Here is a 25,818-nt window from a genome sequence, read left to right as displayed (position 1 = left end):
CATAAAGCAGATAGAAAATTCATTTCTCAAGTTATCGATCCTTTAAGCTTTTGCACATTAAAGCATTTGAGATCTTTCTGGTAAATATTTGTTTGCTCTAAGAAATAAGCTTTTTTCTGAAACCCTTTGAATTACTTGGATTGCCTCAGTAGGTTTTAATGATGTGAAGGCACGAGACGGTTACCGAAAGTTATTGCCAGCGAGTTTCACTTACACTTCAGCGTTAGTAACGAGAAGTAAGACATCCCCCGTGACCGAGAAGCGCAAACCATGATAGACGTAAGACTGATTCGTGGTAAATAGCATACGGAGAACCCTGCTGATGACTTCTACTGTGAGTGATCAAAAACTTTCTACAATCCGACACGCACATCTTGCCATTCCCTTAGTGGCTGGTATCCCTGCCAGCGCCTCCATTTTGGAGTTTGGAGCTCCCCAAGGCCGGCTGTCCCAAAGGGACCACAAGAAGGTAGCAAGTTTTGTGAATTTCTTCCTTGCAAGGATATTTTGCATCTAACACGGATGGGAGGTTGAGGGTGGGTACGAAGAATCATGAAACTCATGAAGCTGATATTTCCCTATACTCTCCAGCAGTATTCCCTTTTCCGTCCTTTCCCAAGAGCCTGTCAATCCACACCCAAAACAAAGACAACAAAGGAATCCCCACTGGAATCAGGCCATCCTCAGAAGCGCAGCGCCGAGAAGATACTCTCCACGCCCATGATGTAATGAACAAGCAAGGCTTTCCCCCTCCCCAAAAACTCTTTGCTGCTTTCCGACTTGGCTCTTTTTTGGATATGCGTCCTTTTTTACTTTACGCTGAAAGTTTTTTCCTGCATATTCAGTGCGAGCCCTGAGTTTGAGACTGCTCATTCCGAGCCTCGCACCCACTCTCCTGCGATGAGTGTTATTCCCAAGGTGCGCTCTTTCCAAGTAATTGCCCTGTTTTTCCCGAATGCACCGGATCTGGTGCCACACTGATGCTGTGCTTTAATTTGTGGGTAAATAGGCTTTCTGCTGAGTTTAAAAGCACGGCACCCGTTGGGGGAATTAGCTGTGGGGGATTCTGGAAGGCGAATCATTAGACGAACGAGGCACCTTGTTTCTGGCTGTGCATTGAGGAAGTTAAGCAGGTGGATAATACGGCAAACAAGGGCGCTGACGGTAACTGAGCTGACCTCACACATCACGCGCTCATCGCACTTCGCCTGCTGAGCCGTACTGCCAATCAACACAAACATCCAGAGTCGCTGGATTCTGGTAAACAGCTGAGCTGCTACAGGCAAAACTCACCAGGAATTAAGAGTCGAGCGGCGTTAAACACGATATAGATTTGAAGTCAGAACTAACTTTGGTATTCAAAAGCAAAGCTCGCTTCTTTATTCATTGTTTTGGGGATTGCAGGGGACGCAGGCGCATGCACACAAATTAAATATGCAGAAAGTACATATCCTACATGCAATTTAAACAGTTTAAGTATGTTCATAGTAACTCTAGAAAATCATATATTTTTAATGTAAAAATGAGTAGCAAAAATAAATTTCAAGGAGATTCAGCAGTGTGGATTAATTAAATTTCAAGGAGATTCAGCAGTGTGGATTTATTCATGCATTATTATATTATATTATATTATATTTTTTTATGTGGTTAATTTGTTTTACAGCACTAATATATTTACACATATATTTACACTATATGCCTAATACAGTATATTTACACTATTATTATGCTTAATAATACATTTATATGTCACTTTTTTCTCTCTTTTTTTTACATCAAATACATTCCATTTCAAATTAAAAGCCAAAAAGAGTGCTTAAAATGTTAAATCCCTTTAAATATGAGCTAAACTAGATTTATGTAATTTGTGAGTGCATTTCAAACGTTTGTCTTGAGAAGTAGCTAATAGGTTGTTTTTTGACATTTCCAAGAGTGTATTTGCATTGTCAAGTCACATTTGAAGGTGGATGAATCCTAATAATTAAAACAGACATATTAGGAACAGCAGAGTGCTAATAATATGTTCGAATGAAACAGGCAACATGAGCCCACCAGACCCTCTTTGCAGTTAATCACTTTGAAATAAAAGACAAAACATCTCAAGAGAATAAACCAATTATAACGAGATAAAAGGCAGCTAAAAATAAGGTTGCAATGAAATAGAATGCGCTGCCTCTTGTTTGTTCACTATGACTTGCACTGCTGGAGCAGCTTTGACTTAAATGGGATCCCAGAGGTCTGGGTACTGGTTAAACACATGCAGTGACAACCCAAGCATAACTCTAAACATTCACTCTGTCCCACAGGTAAAACGCGGCGTGGACATTTAGTGTCACACAAGTTTAACTTTAGACACGTCTCCAGCGAAAGCGTGACAGCCGGCCCTCCGTGCACAGAGCAAACTTTTACGCTCTAATTTCCATTCCCAAAAGTGGAAGCCTGAGAACAAATGTTTCAGTGATGGACGTTCACAAATGACAAACACAACACCGAGCCATTCCCTCGCGCTACCTGGAGCGCACGTGTGCGAAGCGCACACGAACATTCAATAGGTGAGCCTCTTGTCGCAATGCTTGATGGTTGAATGACAGCTTTCAAGAGAGTTAGTGTCCCCCATCGTCAATTAGGAGCAAACCTCATTGACACGCATAAAACCCTGCCTTCCTGTGCTTGCGGTAATTGCAGGCATGACAGTTTATCATTATCCATGAAAACCGCTGGGTTTTGCAAGCGCCACGCTTTTTTTCAATGGTCCTTCTCGACTGGAGAGTCACTCCACTTTTTTGTGTCTATTTGTTTCCATGTGATTATTTTTTTCCCAGGGCCAAACAGTCATTTTACTTTAATGAGCTCACCGTTTTCAAACATGCTGAAACAGCGACAAGTATGGAGAGTCTAGGATTGCGGGGGCCGATTGAGAACTTTAATCAAGGCAACCAATAGGCAATTACAACAAATTGCTTTTGAAAATCCTCAGCACTCTTTCAGTTTGTTTTCCTTGTTCACTTCCTTCGTTTCTCTGTTGATGTGTTTTCGGCTTTGTCCATGACTTCATTTTCCTTTTAGCTCTTAATCTATCATGAGAACATGCATGCTTTAATGGCATGCCTTTAAGGTCAATTATGGAGTTGATTCAGATCAGACTTTTGAAGTGTTGAGATTAAAGTGGCTTCACAAGTGCTTGTGTTTGCATGTTTTCTTTTCTGTGAGGGACTTGTTAAAGAGCTAGTTAGATATTAGGGGGCAGGGCAAAGGTGGGGCATTTGATTGGACAGTAATTTGTTGCACATTTTGGTCTGTTTTTGTTTTTTTTTTTGGTTGAGAAAAACCTCAAATTTTATCAATAATTTTCACATTTTATTACATTTTGACGACTTTTAGGACTTAACATATAGCATATAGACAATGTTAATATCATCAGGGTCATTACCTGAAGGTCTTTGATTTCATCTTGAACAACGAAGACGAGACATATAAAAATGTACATTACTGAAAAAATAAGGTATTAACCATTTCAAAAATATTGTTTTTGACCGAATGCTATTTTAGTATTATTTATATTACAATTTGTATTCATATTTTTCAATTTGTATTCATATTCAGTTTTTATTTTATATTTTAAATTTTCATTTTAGTTTAAATTTTAGAAATGTCATATGCCTTTGTATTTTTATTACCTTTTTAAAATACTTTTGAAATTTATTTTTAATATTTATATTAATCTTTTATTTTTGCATTTTGTTTTCAGTTCATTTCTAACATTTATCGTTTTTACTTAGTTTTTTATCAAATTTTTGTCTTATTTCAGCTGTATTTCAATTTTAAAACTACTTTTAATTGTTTTATTAAATGTTTGATTTATATTTAAATTAATATTTATCATATATATACATATTGTTTTTGACCGAATGCTATTTTAGTATTATTTATATTACAATTTGTATTCATATTTTTCAATTTGTATTCATATTCAGTTTTTATTTTATATTTTAAATTTTCATTTTAGTTTAAATTTTAGAAATGTCATATGCCTTTGTATTTTTATTACTTTTTAAAATACTTTTGAAATTTATTTTTAATATTTATATTAATCTTTTATTTTTGCATTTTGTTTTCAGTTCATTTCTAACATTTATCAGTTTTTTTTACTTAGTGTGTTAGTTTTTTATCAAATTTTTGTCTTATTTCAGCTGTATTTCAATTTTAAAACTACTTTTAATTGTTTTATTAAATGTTTGATTTATATTTAAATTAATATTTATCATATATATATATATATATATATATATATATATATATATATATAATTTTTTTTGTGATTTTGCAATTTATTCTGGTTAATATTTTATTTATTCTTAATTTATTTATCATGACAGAATATTGACTAAATTTAAAGGATATTTTCATCAAAAGACAAAAACTAAAATTGCATATCTGACCTCCAAGTTAACAGATTAGGAACAAAAGCCCTAAAACCGAATTCATGGGATCTGTAATATCACTGTAAAACCGCCTGGGAGACGTCTAAAACAATTTCTAGCCTCTAATCCCTGTAATTAAGACTAATGAGAACAATCATGTACTCCAGCAGTAAACAGTTTGTAAAACAGTTTGTGGGATGTATTAAACAATTTAGCAGGCGTCATTTGTTAAAAATGAAAAGTCCCTTTCCTTGCTCTCATCACGGCCTAATGAGAACAATCATGTACTCCAGCAGTAAACAGTTGCTCTGGCATCGCGAGGCCCCGAACACTATTTGTTGTGATGGGGCCCGTGTTTGTTTTTGTCTAAGTGATTCGATATGTTCTGCAGTTGCAGCATAGTTTCTTATGACATCTCTAAGCTTAGGGTTACCTCTCTTTTTTGCTTCTGAATAATTCATGAACAGAAATCCAATACCATTGAGTTGGAGTGAGGGGGACTCAGAAAAAAAGTTGAATTACAAAACATTGCATTCTTTCATCTCATGAAGTTTTGCGAGGAGCAAGGGTCAATTAAGAGTCCTCTGGCTACGGTGAGTATGAATAATGCACCACAGGGCTGAAAAACCTTGGGAGACTTGCTTTACTTGTGTAGATTATTGACGCTCCTACCGCTTTTTTTCCCCCCTCCTCTCTCCTCAGGTGAAAAAGGACCCTTTGTCTGCAGTGTCTCTGACTGTTCATGCCTCAATAGCCTGGAGGCAAAATGGGCCTAATTTGCACAGGTCTGTTTTGGGGCCAATTATTATAATACCAAATGTTCTGGAAACACAATAAAATTGAAAACAATAAAGAGCAGAGCCGCCAATATTGTCATACATTTTACATTTTAATGAATCTCTCATTAAAGATGTATTTTATCAGTCTGGCGATTCGCAGTGCTCCTCTTTTCCACCTTTTTGAGTGTCGCTGTAAGATTTAATAGCTTATATGTATAATATACTGTACATGGTGCTGTTTTTCAAAAACTAACAGAAATACGGCAGAATTACCGTTTTAGATTATCTATAGACTTTAGTTGTAACGGACTGATTGATGTCTCAGGTACGTTCACAAAGAGCTTTCAGCCCACCGAGAAAACATAACTCAAGGGCAAGGTCTCATCTGGCTTTCGAGAAAAACTCCTTATGTTATCAGGAACATTGTACACTGTAAGTATTGTCGTATTAATGAGCATATGTTGAGTTATACAGTACATTATATGTACACTGTGTCCTGCATGGTTTTAATAGGATAGTTCAGCCAAAAATGAAAATTCTGTCAGGCTCATGTTGTTCCATATGACTTTTGAATTCTATGGAATACAGAAGAAGATATTTTCATGCTCTGTGTTGTTTTGGACCTCATTGACTTTCATTGTATTGACAAAAACAGAAAAAGGGTCAAAATTATGAAACTCACCAGGACTTGTCATGGCACTTACATATTGTTGCTCTTTTTGATTGGTTCTGTTGTCCTCATTTGTGAGCCGCTTTGGATAAAAGCAACTGCTAAATGAGTAAATATAAATGTAAATATACGCTCAGAATTGTGAGGAAGAAAAGTCTTAATTCTGAGATAAAAAGTCACAATTACCTTTTTATTGTTATTAATATAATTATATTTTTATCTCAAGGCAGCAGAAAGCTTCCGTATCATTGACTTTCACTACACAAAAACACAGAAGAAAGTCAGGCATTTTTGGAACAGCATGAGGTTGAGTAAATGATGACAGATTTTTCATTTTTGGGTGAACTATCCCTTTATGAGAAGATCATGCATTCTAATCATGTCTAATTTTAATTCCTTAAGAAGTTCCTTATGCAAGAGCACTATAAAATCAGGTCTGGCCATGTTTTACATGCAGATGCTGCATCTGTCACGCTGGTCAGAGGCTGGATACTCTCAGATAGCCACACAGGCAACACTAGATGTCAGTGTTCTCGCTGATGTCGGGCTGCAAGCTTTTTGTTTGTGGGAAGGGGAAGGAGAAGCAAATAGTTTGAGAAGTTGATGCTTGCACTTCAGAACTTGGGGGTCCTGACGGATTTCCTTATATTAGAGGGACTGTCTATGAGGAGTTAGGGGCTATTACTGAGCCAAGCCTGATCACGGGGCATCACTTTCATCTTGCCAACACTCTTGTATAATTAGCAGAAATTTGCTGAGATGTGTTTTCTCCTCCCTTCATTTCCTAAGATGAATCATCAGGAGTATAGACTAAACCCCCTTTCTTAACTCCTAGGATGCAAAAGTTAAATGTAAAATTAATGGTTCGTCTTATTTTGAAGTTATATTTAGTATTTTTTATTTCCTGTTTTGCAGTTTGAAGCTGTTGGATTGGATTCACCTAACATGCCTTACACATTTCTGGAGGCACATTCTATAAGTTTGAGTTTTGTATGAAAGTATGTTCATGTGTGCTCCATCTTGTTCTTAATGATCATAAACAAACAAAAAGAACACAAGTCATAAATAATCTATCCACTCACACAAGTTTTAATCTTGAGTAAAAGTCAGTAATAGCCTATTAAAAACTTATTTTTTTTTGAAAAGGTGATTTAAAGAATAAATTCCATTCTATTCTGTCAGACAAAGAATGACAATTAGGATGAATATTCCATATAAATATTATATCCTATGAAATAAGAAATAAGATGACTTGTTTATAAAATTATTAATTTAATTGTTATTTAGGCTTTTGGTGAAATGACCCCTAGCGCCGAATCTACTCAATTTCGTGATGACGTCACGTGTTTTTGAGCACCAATCAGAGCGCAGAACAACCCGGAACTTCTGAGAGCGTAAGAAAGAGCGCCTGTATTCAATTTGAAAAGAACGAACAACGTCAGGTATGGAATGTTTTTGCGTTTATACGTTCTATATCGTTTTATATACGATTTTATAAACGGTAACTGGATCATGAAGTTAGCTATATAGGCTATAGCCTATTTTACAGTCTAGTTTTATTCTCAAGAACACGTGACAACAGAAGTGTAGGCTACTTATACGTTACATTGTTTTTGAGTTCAGTCATGCGAAAAAGTGTATATTCTTTTTGAAATAAATTCAGATATGTCATTCTTGACATGCATTATATACATCCAAATCTCCTAACGTTACGTTTAACGTTAGTCTCGAGCGGTGACTCAGTGAAGATAGTCTGTCTTTGCGTATGGTGACCTCGTATGTTTGTGTAGGCTATAATTATAAAAATCTGTTTTGAAAATAGTTATTCAAATAGGATCCGAAATTCTGTGTTTTTGATATTTTGTGATTTGACAAACACATTAAAAACTGCAGGCCAGTCACTCCCTGCCTGTTGACATTAAAGGGTTTTTATCACAGTGTCAAAAGGAATTTAATTGGTAATCAACTAAAAAGCAAGTAAAGCTACGTATTTATTTAATCCTCAGGTTCTTTTTAGGATCTAAAAAGACCCTTAAGGCTATATGTGTTTGTACTTATACTAAAGATTGATACTTGATGCTTTTGTGCACTGTAAGAGCTGATTATAAACAAAATTTCTTACTCAATGAGATCATATTTCATTCACTGATGTTAGATTACTGTATCTGTAGTCTCAGAGACCCCATATATAAAACAAAAACACAAACAAAAACATAAGTAAAAAAAATAAATGCATACAATTTTTCAACAATGACTTATTTCTGGAGACAAATTGAGACCTATATGAATAATTTTACTTTTACTCACTATATAATCCCACAGTGATGGAAAATCTCTGGAAATCTAGTTGTAAAATTATGATAGAAGTCATGCGAAAGTCATGGGAATTTATATAGGGAATCTAAAAATGTTTATGCTTTGGCTCAGCTTTGAAATATTTAATCAGCTAGTTGTTGCTGTTTGTAGAGTTAAACTTGCTGTAGGCCATCATGATGACATCAGTTTGCTTTTATTAGACCTTATTTGGACTTGTTTCCTTTTTTAATTTAAAAGCCTGGAATCTGACATACTAAATCTTATAGGAATTTAAAAAGGAAAAATTAATTGTTTGAATTGAAAATGGCACAAATGTCTTACAATTGTCTAAATTCATGGTCGTTATCATTAACTTGAACTAAAACTGTAAACCTTTTTCATTATTTGAAATAAAATAAATGTTAAATTATAATAAACTTAAAATCATTTTATTTCAGCTACAGTAGTTGCCAAGGCAGCATTTCTCATTTTTAAGTACTAAAATGACTTCAACTGAATCAACTAAAATAACAAAACTAAATAAACGAAAGCTAATAAATAAAAATGAATAATTAATAATAAAAAAAATTTAATGACAAAAACACAAAAAAATTAAACTAAAATGAAAGAAACAGAAAATATAACAAAATAAAATCTAATTCTAAATATTAACTAAATGTATAATAGCACTGTAGATCTTACCGAAACCATCAGAGCAATAACAGTGAGTGGGAATATTTGGACATGTTCCAGCTCCACCTCTCATCCATGTGGCTCTTCTGGGAAGCAGATCTGTGGAATTGCCAATGCTGATGATGTTTCACTGCTTTATTTGCAGGTGTTACCCAACACCTTTATATTTAGATACAAGAGTGTTTGTAAAGAAAACCAGGGTTTGTCTGTGTAATTTTCCATATGTGTGCATATAACCTTATCCTGAACAAAAGAAATTGGTCTTGTTTAATATAAGCGCTGAGTTATGCAAACAAACCCTGCCGGTTGCTCCATATTTTTTCTTTTTAACTAGGTACTCCTGACCCCAGTCCTCTTCAGCTGGCTTTTAATTGGCTTCACTGGGCCTAAAATGCTGCAATATTTCTCAAAATTGACTGCTTATTTGAGTGTCGAGAGTGATGCAATTTACAGTAAGTTGCTGGTAAAAGTGGACCGTGGCACTGGCTTCAGACGCAGCACTTAGCAGAGGCTGCATGGGGCATGAGGAACTTCAGGGGGTGCAGTTTACGTTTTATGGAGGTTTTGTACAAACAAGGGGACGGGCGCCACAGAGGCTGATGGGATGGGATTTTTTGGTGCTTTCGCTCCTCATGGATACCCGTATGCACACCTCTTAGTCTTTTTGGGTTGATCGGGCTGCCTTGTTTACAGTGTGTTATAGAAGGGCTGACGCCAGCCTCCCTCAGGAGGGAACAAGGGTTAATTGCTGTTAAAGTGTTGGTCTCGTTCCTCTTTCTGGCCCTGACGCTCCATTAGAGCTGACACTAATGAGGCAGTGCAGAGAGGACACCCGGAGTCGAGGGACAGCACTACCGGCTGGGGGAGGGAGTCATGATGGAGAGACTGAGACTTTACTTAGCTAAGAGAGAGAGAGAGAATAGATCAAGAGTGTGTGTTGTTGGGATGTGTGTAGGTTTGGCTTCTCTTAATTGGAGGCTTACCCTCTGCATATGTTGTTTGTTTGTCATTATGAATTCATAGGGGACTGAATAGATGGTCGTCCCTCATACTAGGTCTGTTTAGCCAATAGCCAGTAGCATTTGCTTAGTTATTGGACTGTACTGATTGTAATTTAGAAATGTCAAAATATGGATTTTTAACACCCTAATAATGTAAATTAGGAAATTGGCTTAATAAGTACTTTTATAAAAAAAAAAAAAAAGATCATTGATTAATGAAGTCAACAAAAGATGTGAAGCATATGTAATGTTTATATATTTAATATATTTATATATAATATAAATTTATACATATAAATACATGTAAATATTTTCAAAATATTAAAAAATATACACATATGCATATATTATGTAAACAAACTTTTGTTTTGGATGTGATTAATCGTTTGACAGCACTAGCAAAAATATATAATAAAAATTATACAGTTTTATCAAATTATGAATTATTAAAAATATTAATATAAGCAAATGCAATGAAACACGTAAGGCTGATATAATTAAATAAAATTATTATTAAAATATTTTTATGTATTATATTTTATTATACATACAGAATTTGATGAAATCACAAAAACCTCGAATTCACCTATTTTATATAAAATTATAAATTATTAAAAAAAAAGAATATGAGCAAACTTAGTGAAAGAAATTAAATATTCTAAATAATTTTAGAAAGTCATTTAATATGTTAACGTGTATACGTGTGTGTGTGTGTGTGTGTGTGTGTGTGTGTATAATACATCATTTGAATGTATGTATTTAAGTAAAATCATTTTAATTCAAATTTGAATTTTAGTTTTTTAATAACTCAACTTCAGATGTATATTAAATATAAATAAGTAGAATTCATTTATCGTCATTACATTTTTATTTTGGTCAACAACCAGTAATTTGATGTCTGTATAATAGTGATTTTCTGTTTTGTAGGTATAACACTGATCTGGAGTCAGCACCCTCAACTAGTCGGTCATGAGTTTTGCTCCGAGTCCGTTCACCCCCATGGGCATCCGCAGCATTCAGGAGCAGCGGGACCGCTGGGAGAGGAAGAGGAGCTGCACGGCCCGCGAGCTAGTCCAGAGTGAACAAAGATACTGCGAACAGCTGGATCTAGTCGTCACGGTTAGTCTCTCTACAGGCCCAACATTACACAAACGCCCATGGGCTGACTTGGTTAATCTTGTATCAAACAATACACTGATGGAGAATCACTTGTCAGGTTAGTCATAGAAACAGAAAAATGTGTTGATCGTCAGAATATCCTAATTAATACAAATCTGAAATTCTAATTATCTTTGAGAGCTTTATTCACTCTTTCAACAGCACAAGGTTTTCCGTTCATTGAGTGGTCCTTGACACCATCACAGGGCTATTCTTTTGAAATTCATAGTTTATAACCTGTTCAAGGCTTTAATTCTGCAGCTAATTAAGATCACAGAGCTTTCCGTGCCATTTCTGTGCGCAATTTGTTGTATATCAAAAGAACTGGCATTTGAACTTGAAAAGCTAACACAGCAAACTCGCACTTCAGTCTTATTGTTTTCGAATGCCGCAGCTAATTAAACGGTTGACCATTAAAACACAACTTATTTTGAGAAACCAAACCACATCACCTCCCGCCTCTGGTGGAGTTGTATTAGATATGCGGCTCATATGAAGCCGTTGGAGGTAATTGAGATGTCATTGCTGCAAAATGCTTGGCTCTCCACAGATTTGTTCTCGCTTTGTCTCAAGGGTGTGCGACGAGAGGTGACACTCTTTGTAAGATGAAGAGTCATGTACGAGTGGCGTCTGAAAATTTAATTTTCTCTCCCTCCTATCTCTTTCTTTTCTCCAGTACTTTGTGGAGATCTTGAAGGCCAAAGGAACCCTCAGGCAGGACATTAGAGAAAGCATCTTCAGTTCAATTAAATCCATTCATTTAATAAACCAGTAAGTATCCTTTAAATAATTAAGTGAATATTCATGCTCAGGGGAGAGAGACGGCTGAGGGTGGCTGGCTTTGATACAGTTTAAAAAGGACGAGAGGGTAGGGGAGCATTAATTGGGGTCTAACAGGAGAATCAAGTTTGAGAACTTGGAGATTGCCTGGTGTGCCTTATCTTATGTTATTCTCTTTAATTGGATTGAGAATCGATGCGGATGCTGGATTTAGGCTTACAGATGCACTTTCTCCAGAGTATTTCCCGTTATCCCGCCACTGTTACCATCAGAGGTGATGGCGGCCTGTTCATAATGGCCGCCATTTGTGTTTTCTAAGCCTAATGTGTTGATAAAAATAAGCGTTTGCAATCGCTGTTGTTTTAAACATGTATTTTTAATGAAAGTGTTCATTACCATGCGTTCATTACTGATACTCACAGTCTTTCTTCCTGACTTCAACACTACTGTAGCTGATTCGCTGGTTATAGGCATCAGGCTGTTTCTTACAAGTTTTTGTTTCATAATGGGATTTAATTTGAGAATGATTTAAAGTTTGGAAAGCAGTTTGGTTTTTTGAAAGTTTTTAGGTTTTTCTGGATATTCAATAAGAAAAGAATTAGTGCAGGACCTGATTTTATCCTGTAAGATCTCGTTAAGATACCAACATTTCAGTAGTTGTAATGTACGTTTTGTTCTTATGTTTTTGACAAATGCTTTTATTCAAAGCAGGACAGGGTGTTTAAGCTTTATGTCAGTATTTTAGGAACAAACTCATGCTAACCTTGTCCTTGGCATTGTTAACATTAAGCTCTGTGGGAAGTTTTATGCTTGTCAGTACCAAAAAAATGCTATTTAATTCAGACAAAATAATATTAAATAATATATTATTGATATAATAACCATTAGTATTAATATTAAATATTAAATTAAATTAAAATAAAATAATGTTTTTTTTATCCTACCAGATTTTTTCTTTAATTTTTAGAAAAAATATTATTAAATTTTTCATTTATTTTTTATAATTATTTTTTTTTTAACCTGTAATTAAACCAGTAAACAGTCTGTATTCATCTGGGAATAATTGAAAACCATTTTTTCAGTGATTTTTATTCTTTCTTTTTTGGGGATCAACATTTCCTCAGACAGCAGCAGCTCTGTTGAGCTGTATTTAGATCTAATATTGTATTATAAGTCCTTTTTGTTTTTGTCCAAAACTTTTAAACTCTCTTAAAATAAACATTAATACACCAAGAAATGGATTTGATTGTGAACCAGTGTTGTTATTGTAAAATACTTAAAAAATTTGTCTTCAATAACTGAAATAAAGCTTAAATAAAATATAAATATTAGATTAAAAAATTTAACTTTAAAAAAAAAAAAATAGAAATTTTGCTTTGGTGAATAACTGAAATAAATACATTTAAAGTGCAAAATTTGAAATAAAATGTGTTTACATTTATGCATTTGGCAGACGCTTTTATTTTAGTGACTTGCATTACATTTAATGAAATATTAAAAAAAAGACAAATGTGTATAAAAATGCCTAAAACTTACATAGATAAAAGCTATAAATAAAAGCTCCTTCAAACTAGTAATAAATACTACAATAGTCTATAAATAATACTAAAATAACAGCCATGAGTGCTTGCAGGGCATGAATGCAAATATGCAAATTATACTGAAATGTTTTTAATTTTGGTAGCAACTTCGAACTGAAGTACTGGCACTTTTGACAAGGGCAGTGGGTTGGAAAATTTGAGATATTTGTGATGTCAGCTGAAAAGAAGGAATCAGTCATTTAGGTCCGAGGTGAAGATGCATAGTCTACAATAATATGAAATTCCATGATGACTTTGATAATGTCTTTGTGCTAAGTCGTGAAACCCAGCTGTGACTCTTCCACATACAGACGATTAGACACTCTGCTTTAGGGGCATTTATGACAACTTGAGCAAATGAAAAGCCAGAGCCGCTGGAAACGAGGCACAAGAGATGAAATAATACATCAGAAAAACTGGCCTGAAGAGCAGTCAGCATTGATCTGCCCTGGGCAGACTAACAACAAATTAACTCACAGGTGTCAAGAAGCCTGTTCTTGTTAATTTTATCTGAGGCTATCTATGGCACAGAGCTCTCGTGAAGCGTTTTGTGTTTTGATGTACCACATATGAAAGGAAAAATAGAAAAGCATGCCTCTCCTAAAGTCCAACAGCCTGTAAGCGTATTGTATTAAAACCTTCAAGCTTGCGTTAGAGAAATCATTGCTCCTCAGTGCAGGTGAGCAGTGTTTGATATATTTAACAACATGATCAATCCTAGAAAATTTACCTGACAAGCTCAGAGAGATGTTACCTAACAGGAAAAACCTAGTGAGGAGATTTCATTATTCCTGAATTGGCCAAAGTTTTCGTATGAGTTAATACAGCGGGGTTTTGTTGTGTACATATTACCAAATGACTGGAAGGGGAACTACTGACTGCCTTTGAGGGCCTCATCCAGGCCCTGTTGATTGAGAATCATAAAATTGTCTGAATAATGAATCACCGTGGGTACCCGAGGCTCCCATCAATGCCTGATTGACGGGCCTCTCTACAAACAGTGGCTGAATGAAGATGGAGGGCTGAGTTTCAGAGCCCGATGTATTGGATAAATCGGTGCTCGGTTACCATATATCATCATTAGAATCGGTTATTGAAGTGCCGGGTGAAGCGTAATGGCAGTCTCTCAATTTAGATCTGTGAACAGACAGCAGTGGCTGACTGATTAAAACGAATAAAGTGCTCGCGTTCTCCAAAACCACATCGTTATCAGGAAGCTTCTTCAGATGCATGTTGATATCTGCGCTGGCTGCTGAAGGTTATTTGAATCCTAAGCTGAAATCATCACTTTTTATCTTGGAGTAGTTGAAACACAGAAAAACAGAGAACAAGGACAGGAGGTGAGCATCACTTTTTATCTTGGAGTAGTTGAAACACAGAAAAACAGAGAACAAGGACAGGAGGTTATATATATATATATATATATATATATATATATATATATATATATATATATATATTATTTTTTTTTTTTATCATACACAATATGCACTTTATAGTAGGAAAAAATAGTATTAATCTGAATTTATAAATCATTGTAGATTTTAACCTAAATTTGTACTAATTTTCATGTCTTTCAAAACCTTTATTCTGTGAAATAAAAAATGAGATCTTTAGCAAGTTTTCCAAGCTGCTCTTTTCCATACAATGAAAGTGAATGGTAAAAGTTACCTATAAAAGTAGTGCGTTACAATATTGTTTTACGAAAAAGTAACTGTTACTTTTTACAAAGTAATGCATAACAGTACTTTTGTTACTTTTTGTCACCAGAGCTGATGCTTATTTATTTCTAATTACATAAATCTCAAAAGTTCTATTTTTGGCAACTTTAAAGGCCCTTTAACACCAAAAGTGTAATTAAGAAGCCTTATTTGAAGGTAATGCATTACTTTACTAGTTACTTGAAAAAAGTAATCTGATTACATAACTCGCATTACTTGTAATGCGGTACCCCCCAAAACTGATGGTGACTGCAGCTGCCAGTTTCATAGCACTCTTTTGGACTCTTTTTTTACACAAACTTGTATGGCATAAGAAGCACTACTTTAATGGTCATTATTATTATAATTATTTTTTATTTTATTTATTTTTTTCTTTGCGGAGCTTGACTGCCCCTTGGCCACCTTCCTCTTTCATTGTATGGAAAAGAGCAGCCTGGACATTTTTCAAAACTTCTCCTTTTGTGTTCCACAAAAGAAAGCAAGTCATGCATGTTCGGAACAACATGAAGATGAGAAAATTTGTATTTTAATTTGAATTTATTGTATTTGTACATTTTATGTATCTGGCAGAAATAAATTTGGAATGAGAAAATTTATTGTATTTTTTTATTTTATTTTTTATTTTTTATTTTATGCTTCTAACAGAATTTAATTTTAAATTTCTGATGTATTATTTCAATTAATTGTATTTTATTTTTGTTTTATTCAGTCTTACGAGTGATTATATAACCCGAGGACAATGTAAATTTCCGTAAAACCTTCAAAATGATGGCAGCCTCAAAGGCAACAGTGATACGATGACATTCTAAGAAATATAAAAATATCTGTCTGCTTGATTTAAGTATGAAAGAATAGCGTGCAGTTGGTTTGAAGTTCATTGTTTGTACATCACATGATACTCTTGGGTCGGTAAAGACTTAAATACATTCCGTATTCATTAAACGCTGCTAAACAAGCAAACAAACAAACAAACAAAACTTGAATATATTGTCACGCTGCTGCCATTCATCAGAGTTATGACTGATTACCAGATGAGGGGAATAAGGCAATAGTGGGAAGAACCCAATTATCCTAGAATGCAATGTAACAGTGATCACCTACTTGAAAAGGGCTGTCACTTAAGCAGCACAAAATCAAAAACGCATTTGAGAGAAATATTCTGAACGAGTGTGTCTTGGGGGTTTCTTAATGACAGTAAATGTGGTGTGGAAATAGATCAAATAGTATCCGATATGAAGAAAGAGGGTCCTTGTCGCTATTGAAGGGAGGAGGGAGTCTCCCAACAAACCAAAGATGCTTTTGGGTCCTGAACATATTTGTGTTCGTGTCACTGCTAACTATTCATCGACGATAATTAGTATTCCTCGGTTCTCGCTTCCCGCAAATGAAGCCACATAGGCCTCCATTGTTTGGTTGAGTCTGTGCCCAGCCCAGATGTCGCAACCGCTAAGAATTAATGTAGATTAACATGACGCAGGAGGAATGCTAATGTTATCTTTGTCATCTTCCTGACGGCCAGAGAATTTAATTGCCCTAAAAAAAAAGAGCATAAAAAATGTAAGTCGTAATTTCATATTTATCATAATAGCCTCTGGCTGTGAAGAGGAAAAAGGAAACACTATTTTTCCCGCCCTTTGCCCTCGTTAGAACTCTCTCGGCTGCTCTAGCATCTCCCGATTACGAACAGAGGCTACCTTGGCTTGCAACTTCATTAAAATCTATTTAAATCAACTTCAACCACAAAATGCTCCTTCTAACAGCATGTAAAAAACGCAAAGTCTCAGGGAACATCATTAGGGAGAGTGTGCATGTATCCGTACCTGTGTTTCTGTTTGGTCTAAGCGGTATCTACCTCGCCTAGTTTGGATAATAAGCTCCCTCACAAGTGTCAACACCCTCACCCTTGAATTATACCCATGTCACCCTAATGTGCCTGACAGCCAGAGCACCAACTCTTCCATTCCTCTTGAACACCTTGTTTTGTTCCTGGTTTCGCAATGAGTGCGTTCCCGCTACAAAGCGCCGCACGCTTGCCCTTGGGCGCTAGCCTCAGCACCCTTGTCTCAAATAAGTATGTCACCCACAGGGAGGGGCCCTCGCATGACACCACACAAATCTGACTAAAAACACTTCCTTTCGCAAATACGTTTGCTTCTGAACTAACCCCCCTCATTATTTGTGACAAGAAGTGCCTTGATTTCCAAAACAGTATCAGGGTTATCATTGCGTTTGGAGTGCGGTGGCAAGACTGCAGGGTAGGGTAACGTGAAAGTGGGCCCTGTTATTTGTTTTTTGAGTTAACAGTACTTAATTGTTGATGATTTGACACAGTATGATGGTTCTTTGAAAGTATGATTTAATATGTAATTGTGCAATTTAACGACAGGAAAAATAAAACTAAATCATTAAAATTAAATAAAATATAATGGATTATAATTTTAAATGTGTTATTTTATTAATTAATTCGTTAGAAAATAATATACAACATTTAATCTAAAACTTTATATATATTTATTATTATATAGAAAAACAATTAATGAAAATAATGTGTGTGTGTATACACAAATATAGTTTATATATATATATGTGTGTGTGTGTGTGTGTGTTTTGTTAAATAAAATACTGTTTATTACTAATTACTAACAAATGTTTTATAATTTAATTTAATTTAATTTAATTAATTTATTAATGTGTCTGCGGTGTTTTTATATAAAATTGAGAAAAGTATGTCTAAATACAAAAAAAATTAAATATTTATTACTTATAGATTTATCTATTTTGTTGTTATTGAATTTTAATTATTAAATATAATGAATGGAATTATTATTTAATACGTGGTGTTCTAATTCAAAAATATTGACTTTTCTATATTATATATAATTTATATTTTTATATTTTTATTTATATTGTTTATAATTTGTGTGTATTATATATTATTTATTTATTTTTATTTTACTTTATTTTACAGCAAATTTGAGGAATGATCAATTCAATGCAATCTGATTAAATTGTGCCGCATAAAGCAAACAGTATTTTTACTAATTACTTTTTTAACAGGACCCTACTCACTCATCTAGAACTGGGGAGATTTGGCATTGGGTTTGAGGAGTTTTGCACTCATCTGCAGTTGTACAATACGTACGTTGACAATATTCAGACGGCTAAAAAAGTCCTCATGGTAAGTAAAAGTTAAATGTTTCATATGTTAGGCTTGACCCCCTTTTCACTTCTGTTCACATGCTCAGCATTTGGCATTGACAGCCAAATGTGTGACTCTTTATGTTGTACAGCCTTGAATATACGGCGAATATTATTCAATTTGATAGATGTAATTTTCCTTCTCTTTTGATTATGATTTGCTATTTAAAGGTAGATACATTTTTTACCTGCTATGAAATTAAATGGTCGCTGGTATTGGCTTTTTGCAAGTAAATGCCTTATTAGCTGGATAGAGGTCACCTCCTTACACAAAAGCCAGTGGCTACATCTATCGATATGAAATCATGAATATGTATTCATTATAGATCTATGGTAATGCGCAGGATTGACAGTATGTCATGCTCTACTTCTAATTAGTCCAAACCTATTAAATCATTGTACGATTCCTCATCTACAGTATGGCAGCTTTTTTCACCCTACCACATTGTTCGGCTCAACCTTGTGGGGGAAAAAAAGAAGAGAAGACACAATGTCGGGTCAGTAACTCAAAGATCGCCATTCAGAATGATTGACGTTTGGAACGGTGAAAAAAAATGGAGTCACCTACCTGATTAAGGCTTATGGATGACACTCTGTGCAAACAGATCTCTCCAGGCAAAGCCCAGCGGTACCATTAGGTCCAACACTACCATCTCATTACGCCTGACTTAAGTGGGCAGCCTCCATCAGTCGGCCGGAAAAAAGTGCGATGGGGAGTCTCTCTCTTTGCTAATTAGCTCCTCCCTCGGCAAGGCACCTGTACCCAAGTGTACGGATGACTGATTCCTTGTTAGACCAAATCAGTTAGTGGTTAAAGAATCATTGGCATGCCTGGCTAATGCTTACTTCTGTATTCTGTGTGCTTGTGGTGAACTGAGGGGGCATATTAACGTGTTTCGTGCTATGCTAGTAATTGTGTCTGATACAGAATATATGTTTGAGTGTTAGCCTCGCAGCAAAGCTCTTCCAAGCCGCGTGCTAACATCTGGTTTTATTTATCTGAGGGGAAGCCTGGAGCCTCACAGATATTAATGTCTTAATTAAGAGGAGGAATAAGTCTGCGGCCAATTGACTGGTTCTCATTGATTGCAGACTGAGCTGTTTAAGTTAGCATTGATTCCTCCGCTAGGCTTACATGGCTGTAATTGCTGGAACATGGGCTGGTGTGTTCGCCACGTCACATGATTCAAACATGGCTGGTTTGTCATTCAAAATCCACCGTCGCATGAAAATGAAAAAGAGAATAGCAATGTTGGCCAAGATCTCAACGTTTTCTCAACCAGTGGCTCTTTTTACATGTTAATTTGACACTTTTAATTTCCTTTTTAACATTGATTGAACATATATAATAATATATAATGTGACGCTTAAATCTGTTAAAAGATAGAAATGCACAATATATCTATTTATTTATTTTTTTTTTATTGGTGTAGATACATTTATTTTATTATATGAAACATTATTACAGTTTAAAATAACTGTTCTATTTTAATATTAAACATTAAAACATCCTGCTATGTTTAATAGGAATCTTGAAATAGATAAATAGAAAGGTCAAATGACAGCATTTGTAATCTTTAAAAATATAAAAAATGTCAAATCATTAGCAACTCTCAAAATGAATGCTGTTTTCATGCTGTACATTATAATTTTGAGATGCTTATATTCACTTGTTAAATAGATTTTTATTTTATTTTTTAGACAATGTATTCATTTTATTTAAAATTATATTGTTTTTTACTTATAGAATTTTAATATTGTGTAATTTTAATTATTATTTTTTTTGATGACTTATCTATTATTTTAAAATGCGGAAAGCTTTCTGGATTTGATGGGATTCATTTTGAGGTTTTATTTTTTTTTGGCTGTCCTAAATAAAGGATTCCTCTCACAGCATGTCCAACATGCGGTGATTTAATGTTGCTGTGTTTCTCAGAGGGAGACCCCAGCTGCTTCGGCCATAAACGTTAGCCGAGCAGGTGTCGAACACGGTGTGCGCCTTTGAAGATGATAGATTGTTTTGTGTACATGATATGTTTATTTATTATTTAGTTAGCACTAAAAAAGTAGCACCGACTTATGCTTTTCTCAGAGGGAAGCATGATTCCAAACAAATTTTACATGAAGAAGTGATATTTTGCTATGCTAATGCAGACTCTGTCTGCCATTAGCCTGACATGGTTTGTCTGAATGTATATTTAATAATGAAACCAGGGTTGCCTCTATTCAGAAGACAGCTTGTGATAAGAAAAAACAGAGATGTCTCATTGTGCATGAGTGAGATTGAGTCACAAGCGAGACTGAATGCACAATTCAATAGACATCACGCCACATGCATCATCTACAGGGGTGATACTGTTGGTGGGAGGTAAACAGTGTTATCGCTAGCATTATCAAATGTGCTGTACTGTTGTATCAAGTTGTTTTCATGGAAGCAGACCTTTGATTCATGGTTAATTTCCTTCTCAGGTTCAGGTGAAGAAAAGCAAAGCCTTCAGACGGTTTAAAAAGCTCCAGGAGTCCAGGCCTGAGTTCAATCAGCAGAAACTTGAGGATTTGCTAACACTTCCTCTTCAGCGCATCCAGCAGTAAGTCCTCGAAGACACGTGTGACAGTATTTGAACTTTAAAGTCAACAGTTATTGGTTTTCAGCAGATATTAGTGTTGTTTTAATTTAATTTATCAGTTATTGGCCATTTTTATTTATCGGTTGTCAGGCAACATTACAGTTTTTATTTTATATATATATATATTATAATTTATCAACCGGTTTAGAATATTTAAATGTGCATGCTCATTTATTTTATTTCAGTATTTGAAAAAAAAAATTCTAATGCTCACTTCAAATTTAATAATTTTTAAAAAGTTGTTATTTTGTGTATAATGCACTAATAATTTAACAGTGTTAAATGTACTCTTTAACAAATGTAAAAAATGAATATAGTTTTTTTTTTTTTCATATTATAATGCATTATAATGCTGTGATGCCTAAAGTTATGGATTTTAGTGTTTTATGAATTTAATTGGTTATCAACTATGACATGAAAAAATATTTATCAGCTTATTGTTATGGAAAATGATTATTATATTGGTGCATCCCTAGCTGAAAAGGAGAATCAGTTCATAGCAGGTCTTTTTTCTGTTTTGTAGTCGTAGACATGAGTGTTTGTGAAAAACTTCATTACTTCTATTTATTATATATTTCTACTTTAATTATCCATTTGGTGATGGTAGCGGTGCATAAATGACACACTTCACCTAAAGATGTTTTGATTTTGTGCTGTTTAATGGAATCCTCAACCACTTATTGCATTCGACGTGCAAAGTTTTCTTCTAATCTCAATAAATGTCAGAGTACCTCAGCCATTGAATTTTCAAGTAAATGAGATGGATTGGTCAGCGGATGTTTTTTGTGTATTTAAAGTTTAAACCATCTGCTTTGGTGAAGAGATTACGAGATCGACAGCATCAACACGATGGCAGCATTGAAATGCAGTCAGTTCTTGATGGGAATGTAAAGCGTTTTGGTTATGCATCAGTATCTTCTGACACAGGCCAGTCTACTTCACAGTCTTCTGCTCAGCTGTCAAATCACTCTACAACTTTACATTTTTTGTGGATTTACTTTAAAGACGGATTTTGGGAATCATTTGATGGCATGATAACAGAAAGCTGTCACCACCGGGTTATGGTTTTCATGCTTGAATTCTCCATCCGTATTTCTTCGCTTTGGAGGAGTCAGTGCACGGCGCGCACCGAGCCTCTCAATGACAGACGTAATTATTGTTTGATGTCGTGCTCACACCTGCCTTCAGACTGTCCAAGAACTGTCAAAATCCCTTTTGTTAAGCCGCCGATTTTGTTGGCTGTAATTTCATGCGGTCGTGGTCTCAGCCGTTAATTAGTGTAACAGGGTGCGAAATGAACTAGAACATGCTTAAGAGCCAGCGAAAATTACATGGCATTCCTTTATCAAGCTGCTCGAGTCCATCTTAATTAGGCTTTTATGTCACTCCTACTTATTAAATGTAGTTTCCAACATGAAAGAAGACAAACACAGTGTCATTCTTGCTATGACAATAATTATGTCTTTATATTTATTCTTTATAAGAACATTCCTCAGCTAGCACCCACCTGTCATAGTTTTCATTCACTGGTTTCATCATATGCAAAATGACAATCTTGTTTGTTTGCAGGCCTTCTTTATGTGTCTTTGTGCATCCTTGTAGTGTCCTTTGGCCAATATTTTATCAAGAAAAGCTTATGTTAATAAATAAACATTACTTTGTCAGTGTATCACTGCTATTTCTCAAACTTGTGGAAAATGCAAATATCAAGCTAAATGCCAACATGCAGTATTTTAAAAATTAAACCACTTCCCCAGACTTTATGGACTTAAAGGGATAGTTCACCCAGAATTGAAATTCTGTCATTAATTACTCACCCTCATGTTGTTCCAAACCTTTGTTCATCTTCATAACACAAATTAAGATATTTTTGATGAAATCCAAGAGCTTTATGCCCCTCCATAGACAGCAACGCAGTTTACACGTTTAAGGTAGTAAGGACAGCGTTAAAAATAGTTTGTCTGTGGTTCAACCTTTATTTTAGTGTCAAAGACTGACACAGAAGAGTAGAAATTATTGAATAAAGTTATTTTAGTTTTCTTTGCATACAAAAGTATTCTCGTAACTTCATAACATTACGGTTGAACCCCTGATTTTACATGGACTATTTTAATGATGTTCTTACTACATTTCTGGGCCTTGAACGTGGTAGCTGTGTTTCTGTCTATGGAGGGTCAGAAAGCTCTCGGATTTCATCAAAAACATCTTAATTTAAATTCTGGAAATGAACGAAGGTGTTATGGGTTTGGAATGATAGGAGGGTGAGTAATTAATGACAGAATGTATTTTTGGGTGAACTATCCCTTTAAAATTAAATCCATAAAGTCGTGTTAATTTTGAACAAAAAAGTAAAAGGGAAAAACTGGCACACTGTTACTCTCAAATAGAATATTATTGAGTAGTGTGCAATCATTTTTTTTTTTTTTTTTTTTAATAATTCAGCAAGGATGTGCTAACTTGATCAAAACTAACAGTAAAGACATTTATAATGACACAAAATATTTTTATTTCATATAAGGTTGTTCTTTTGAACTTTCTATTTGTCAAAGAATGCTGAAAAAAATGTATCACCGTTTCCACAAAAATATTAAGCAGCACAGCTGGTTTTAACATCAATAATAATAAGAAAATTGCACAAAATCTGCATATATGAATGATTTCTAGATTAATGGCTGCTGAAAATTCAGCTTTGATAAATAGGAAACAGGTGTTTTAAATTGTAATATTTCACTATATTATTGTTTTTATTGAATTTTTGATCAAATAAATGCAGCCTTGGTGACCTAGTCACTTCTTTCAAAACATTTAAAAAAATCTTAAAGACTCCAAACATTTAAACAGTAATGTACAGTATATTTATGCTTTTTCGAATTGTGTGGTCACATTCACTCTGCTTTTTAAATGTGATGTGTATGATTTGACCACATAACATTTTATACTCCATTTTTTACCTGTTTTGAGCACTGACCACTTGTTATAAGATCACCTAACACCGGATTCACAAGATGCCATTTCTCGCTGTTTTTGTCCCGCAGCAAACCACAGGACTTTGTGTCGCACCCTGAATTTTCTCCACCCAGTTATCACAGAGATATCCTCTAATTTCCCTCGAAACTGCTGAGCGCTGACATCTCAATCAGCATGTTCAAAGATGCCCTTGATCTGATCTCATCCTCTCAGGCCCTGATCACTGTGTTTCCTATTGTCTCCCCATCGATTCTGCTTTTTCCGTTCTTGGGAAGCGAGGACGCACGGGGGGAGCGTAATTGTATGATGATCTTAAGTGGCACGGCAGAAGAGCTCCATTCTCAGAGAGTGCAGATAATCAGGAGTACTGTATCTGGGGGGTAGTGGGGAGGTTGTTTTTGTCTTTTTTTGGTGTGGGGTGTTGTGTGTTGAGGGTGTGTGTGTGTGGATCATGGTGGCTACTTAAGACGTGGAGCAGGACTGTTGGGAGGGAGGATAAAATCATTCCTATTATTAAACGCCATTTACTGCAGCTGCTGAGAATGGATTCACGTTGTGTGCCTCTCCTCTCAACTCTTCTTCTCCCTGTGGTCTTCCTGACTACAGATGGACATTTTGGTCAATTTGTCAAGCGTCAGACAGAGAAATTAAGTCAATAAGCAGATAATTATTTCTGTGTTATGGGCATTATTAAAAATCTATCAATTTTTTCTCAATGAATGTGAAATCAAACATTAAAACTAGTTATTTTAAATGGTAAAAGTGAATTGAAAGTGACTGTATGAAAATAACTTTTTATCTATCTATCTATCTATCTATCTATCTATCTATCTATCTATCTATATTTTTATCTATTGTTCTATCGTTCTATCATTTTTTTTGTTGTTTTGTTATTTTGTCTATATTTATTTGTTATGTTAGTTTTTTCTTTTTTTTGTTCGGTATTCTATCTTTAATTCTCTGTCTTTCATTCTGTGTATCATTCTATTTATCGGTCCATCATTCTGTCTATCCTTCTATAGGTCTGTTTTGTTCTATCCGCCTACCTGTCTTTTTATACAGTATGTCTATCAATCATTTTATCATTCTTTCTATTTATAGTTCTGTCCATCATTCTGTGTAGCGGTCTTTCATTCTATTTTTCATTCTGTCTGTCTATCGTTATCATTATATAATTCTCTCTATCTATTGTTCTGTCTATCCATCATTCTGTCTATCGTTCTGTCCGTCTATTGTTCTGTTCATCATTTTATCTGTCTATCCATCATTGTCTTTTTTCTATCACTCTATCTGTCTGTCCATCATTCTAGTGATGTCTAGTCTAGTATTCTGTAATTCCTTCTCTGTTTTTTGCTCTATGTATCGTTCTGTCTATCCATCTTTGTCTATCCATTGTTCTGTTGATCTTTCTATCTATTCTTTGTTCTGTTCTGTCCATTTATCATTCTGTCTATTTTTTTCTGTCTTCTATCATTCTGTCTGTCTATCATTCTGTAGGTCATTCTATCTGTCTGTCTATCGTTCTATTAGTCTATACTTTATATCTTTCATTCTTTATGCCTGTCTCTCATTCTATCTGTCTATCTATCATTCTATCTGTTGTTCTATTTGTGATAGACAGATAGCAGACAGGCAATTCGTTTTTTTACACACTTTATTCAAAACGTTATTTGACACACTCTGATTTTCTAATAAAAATGACTGTTAATTGAATTTCTGTTCAGTTGAATTCTGCTTCCTGTTTGCTTTCTCAATTCATATTCAGTCTAAATACGGAAAATAAATCGGAATTTAAAAGGTATTTAAAATTCATAGATGCATCATACTGTAAAGTATATGGTAAATTACACTAACTGATTACATCTCAAAAGTAAATCACAGTTTGCATTTGGATTATTATATGAAATTTTCCCTGTCTATATGACTCG

General features: G+C 34.7%; 1 protein-coding gene across 3 annotated transcripts in view; it reads left to right on the top strand.

Moving 5' to 3' along the window:
• The window catches only part of LOC109056884 (Rho guanine nucleotide exchange factor (GEF) 39), a 135,504-nt gene that overhangs the window by 78,378 nt on the left and 31,308 nt on the right, over positions 1–25,818 (top strand). The window contains exons 1-5 of one of the 3 annotated variants that reach the window (XM_042721901.1): positions 7,164–7,312; positions 10,787–10,978; positions 11,694–11,788; positions 18,156–18,276; positions 20,766–20,884. In XM_042721901.1, the coding sequence (XP_042577835.1) occupies positions 10,829–10,978; positions 11,694–11,788; positions 18,156–18,276; positions 20,766–20,884 (485 nt within the window). In that variant the 5' untranslated portion in view covers positions 7,164–7,312; positions 10,787–10,828. Of the gene's footprint in view, positions 1–7,163; positions 7,313–10,786; positions 10,979–11,693; positions 11,789–18,155; positions 18,277–20,765; positions 20,885–25,818 lie in introns of those variants that run through there. The other 2 variants (XM_042721902.1, XM_042721903.1) reach the window with 2 other exon arrangements.

Source organism: Cyprinus carpio, chromosome B4 (genome assembly GCF_018340385.1).
Source record: "Cyprinus carpio isolate SPL01 chromosome B4, ASM1834038v1, whole genome shotgun sequence".
Classification (NCBI taxonomy): domain Eukaryota; kingdom Metazoa; phylum Chordata; class Actinopteri; order Cypriniformes; family Cyprinidae; genus Cyprinus; species Cyprinus carpio.
Note: the sequence above shows the minus strand (reverse complement) of the source record. Positions and strands in the feature narration are given on the sequence as shown.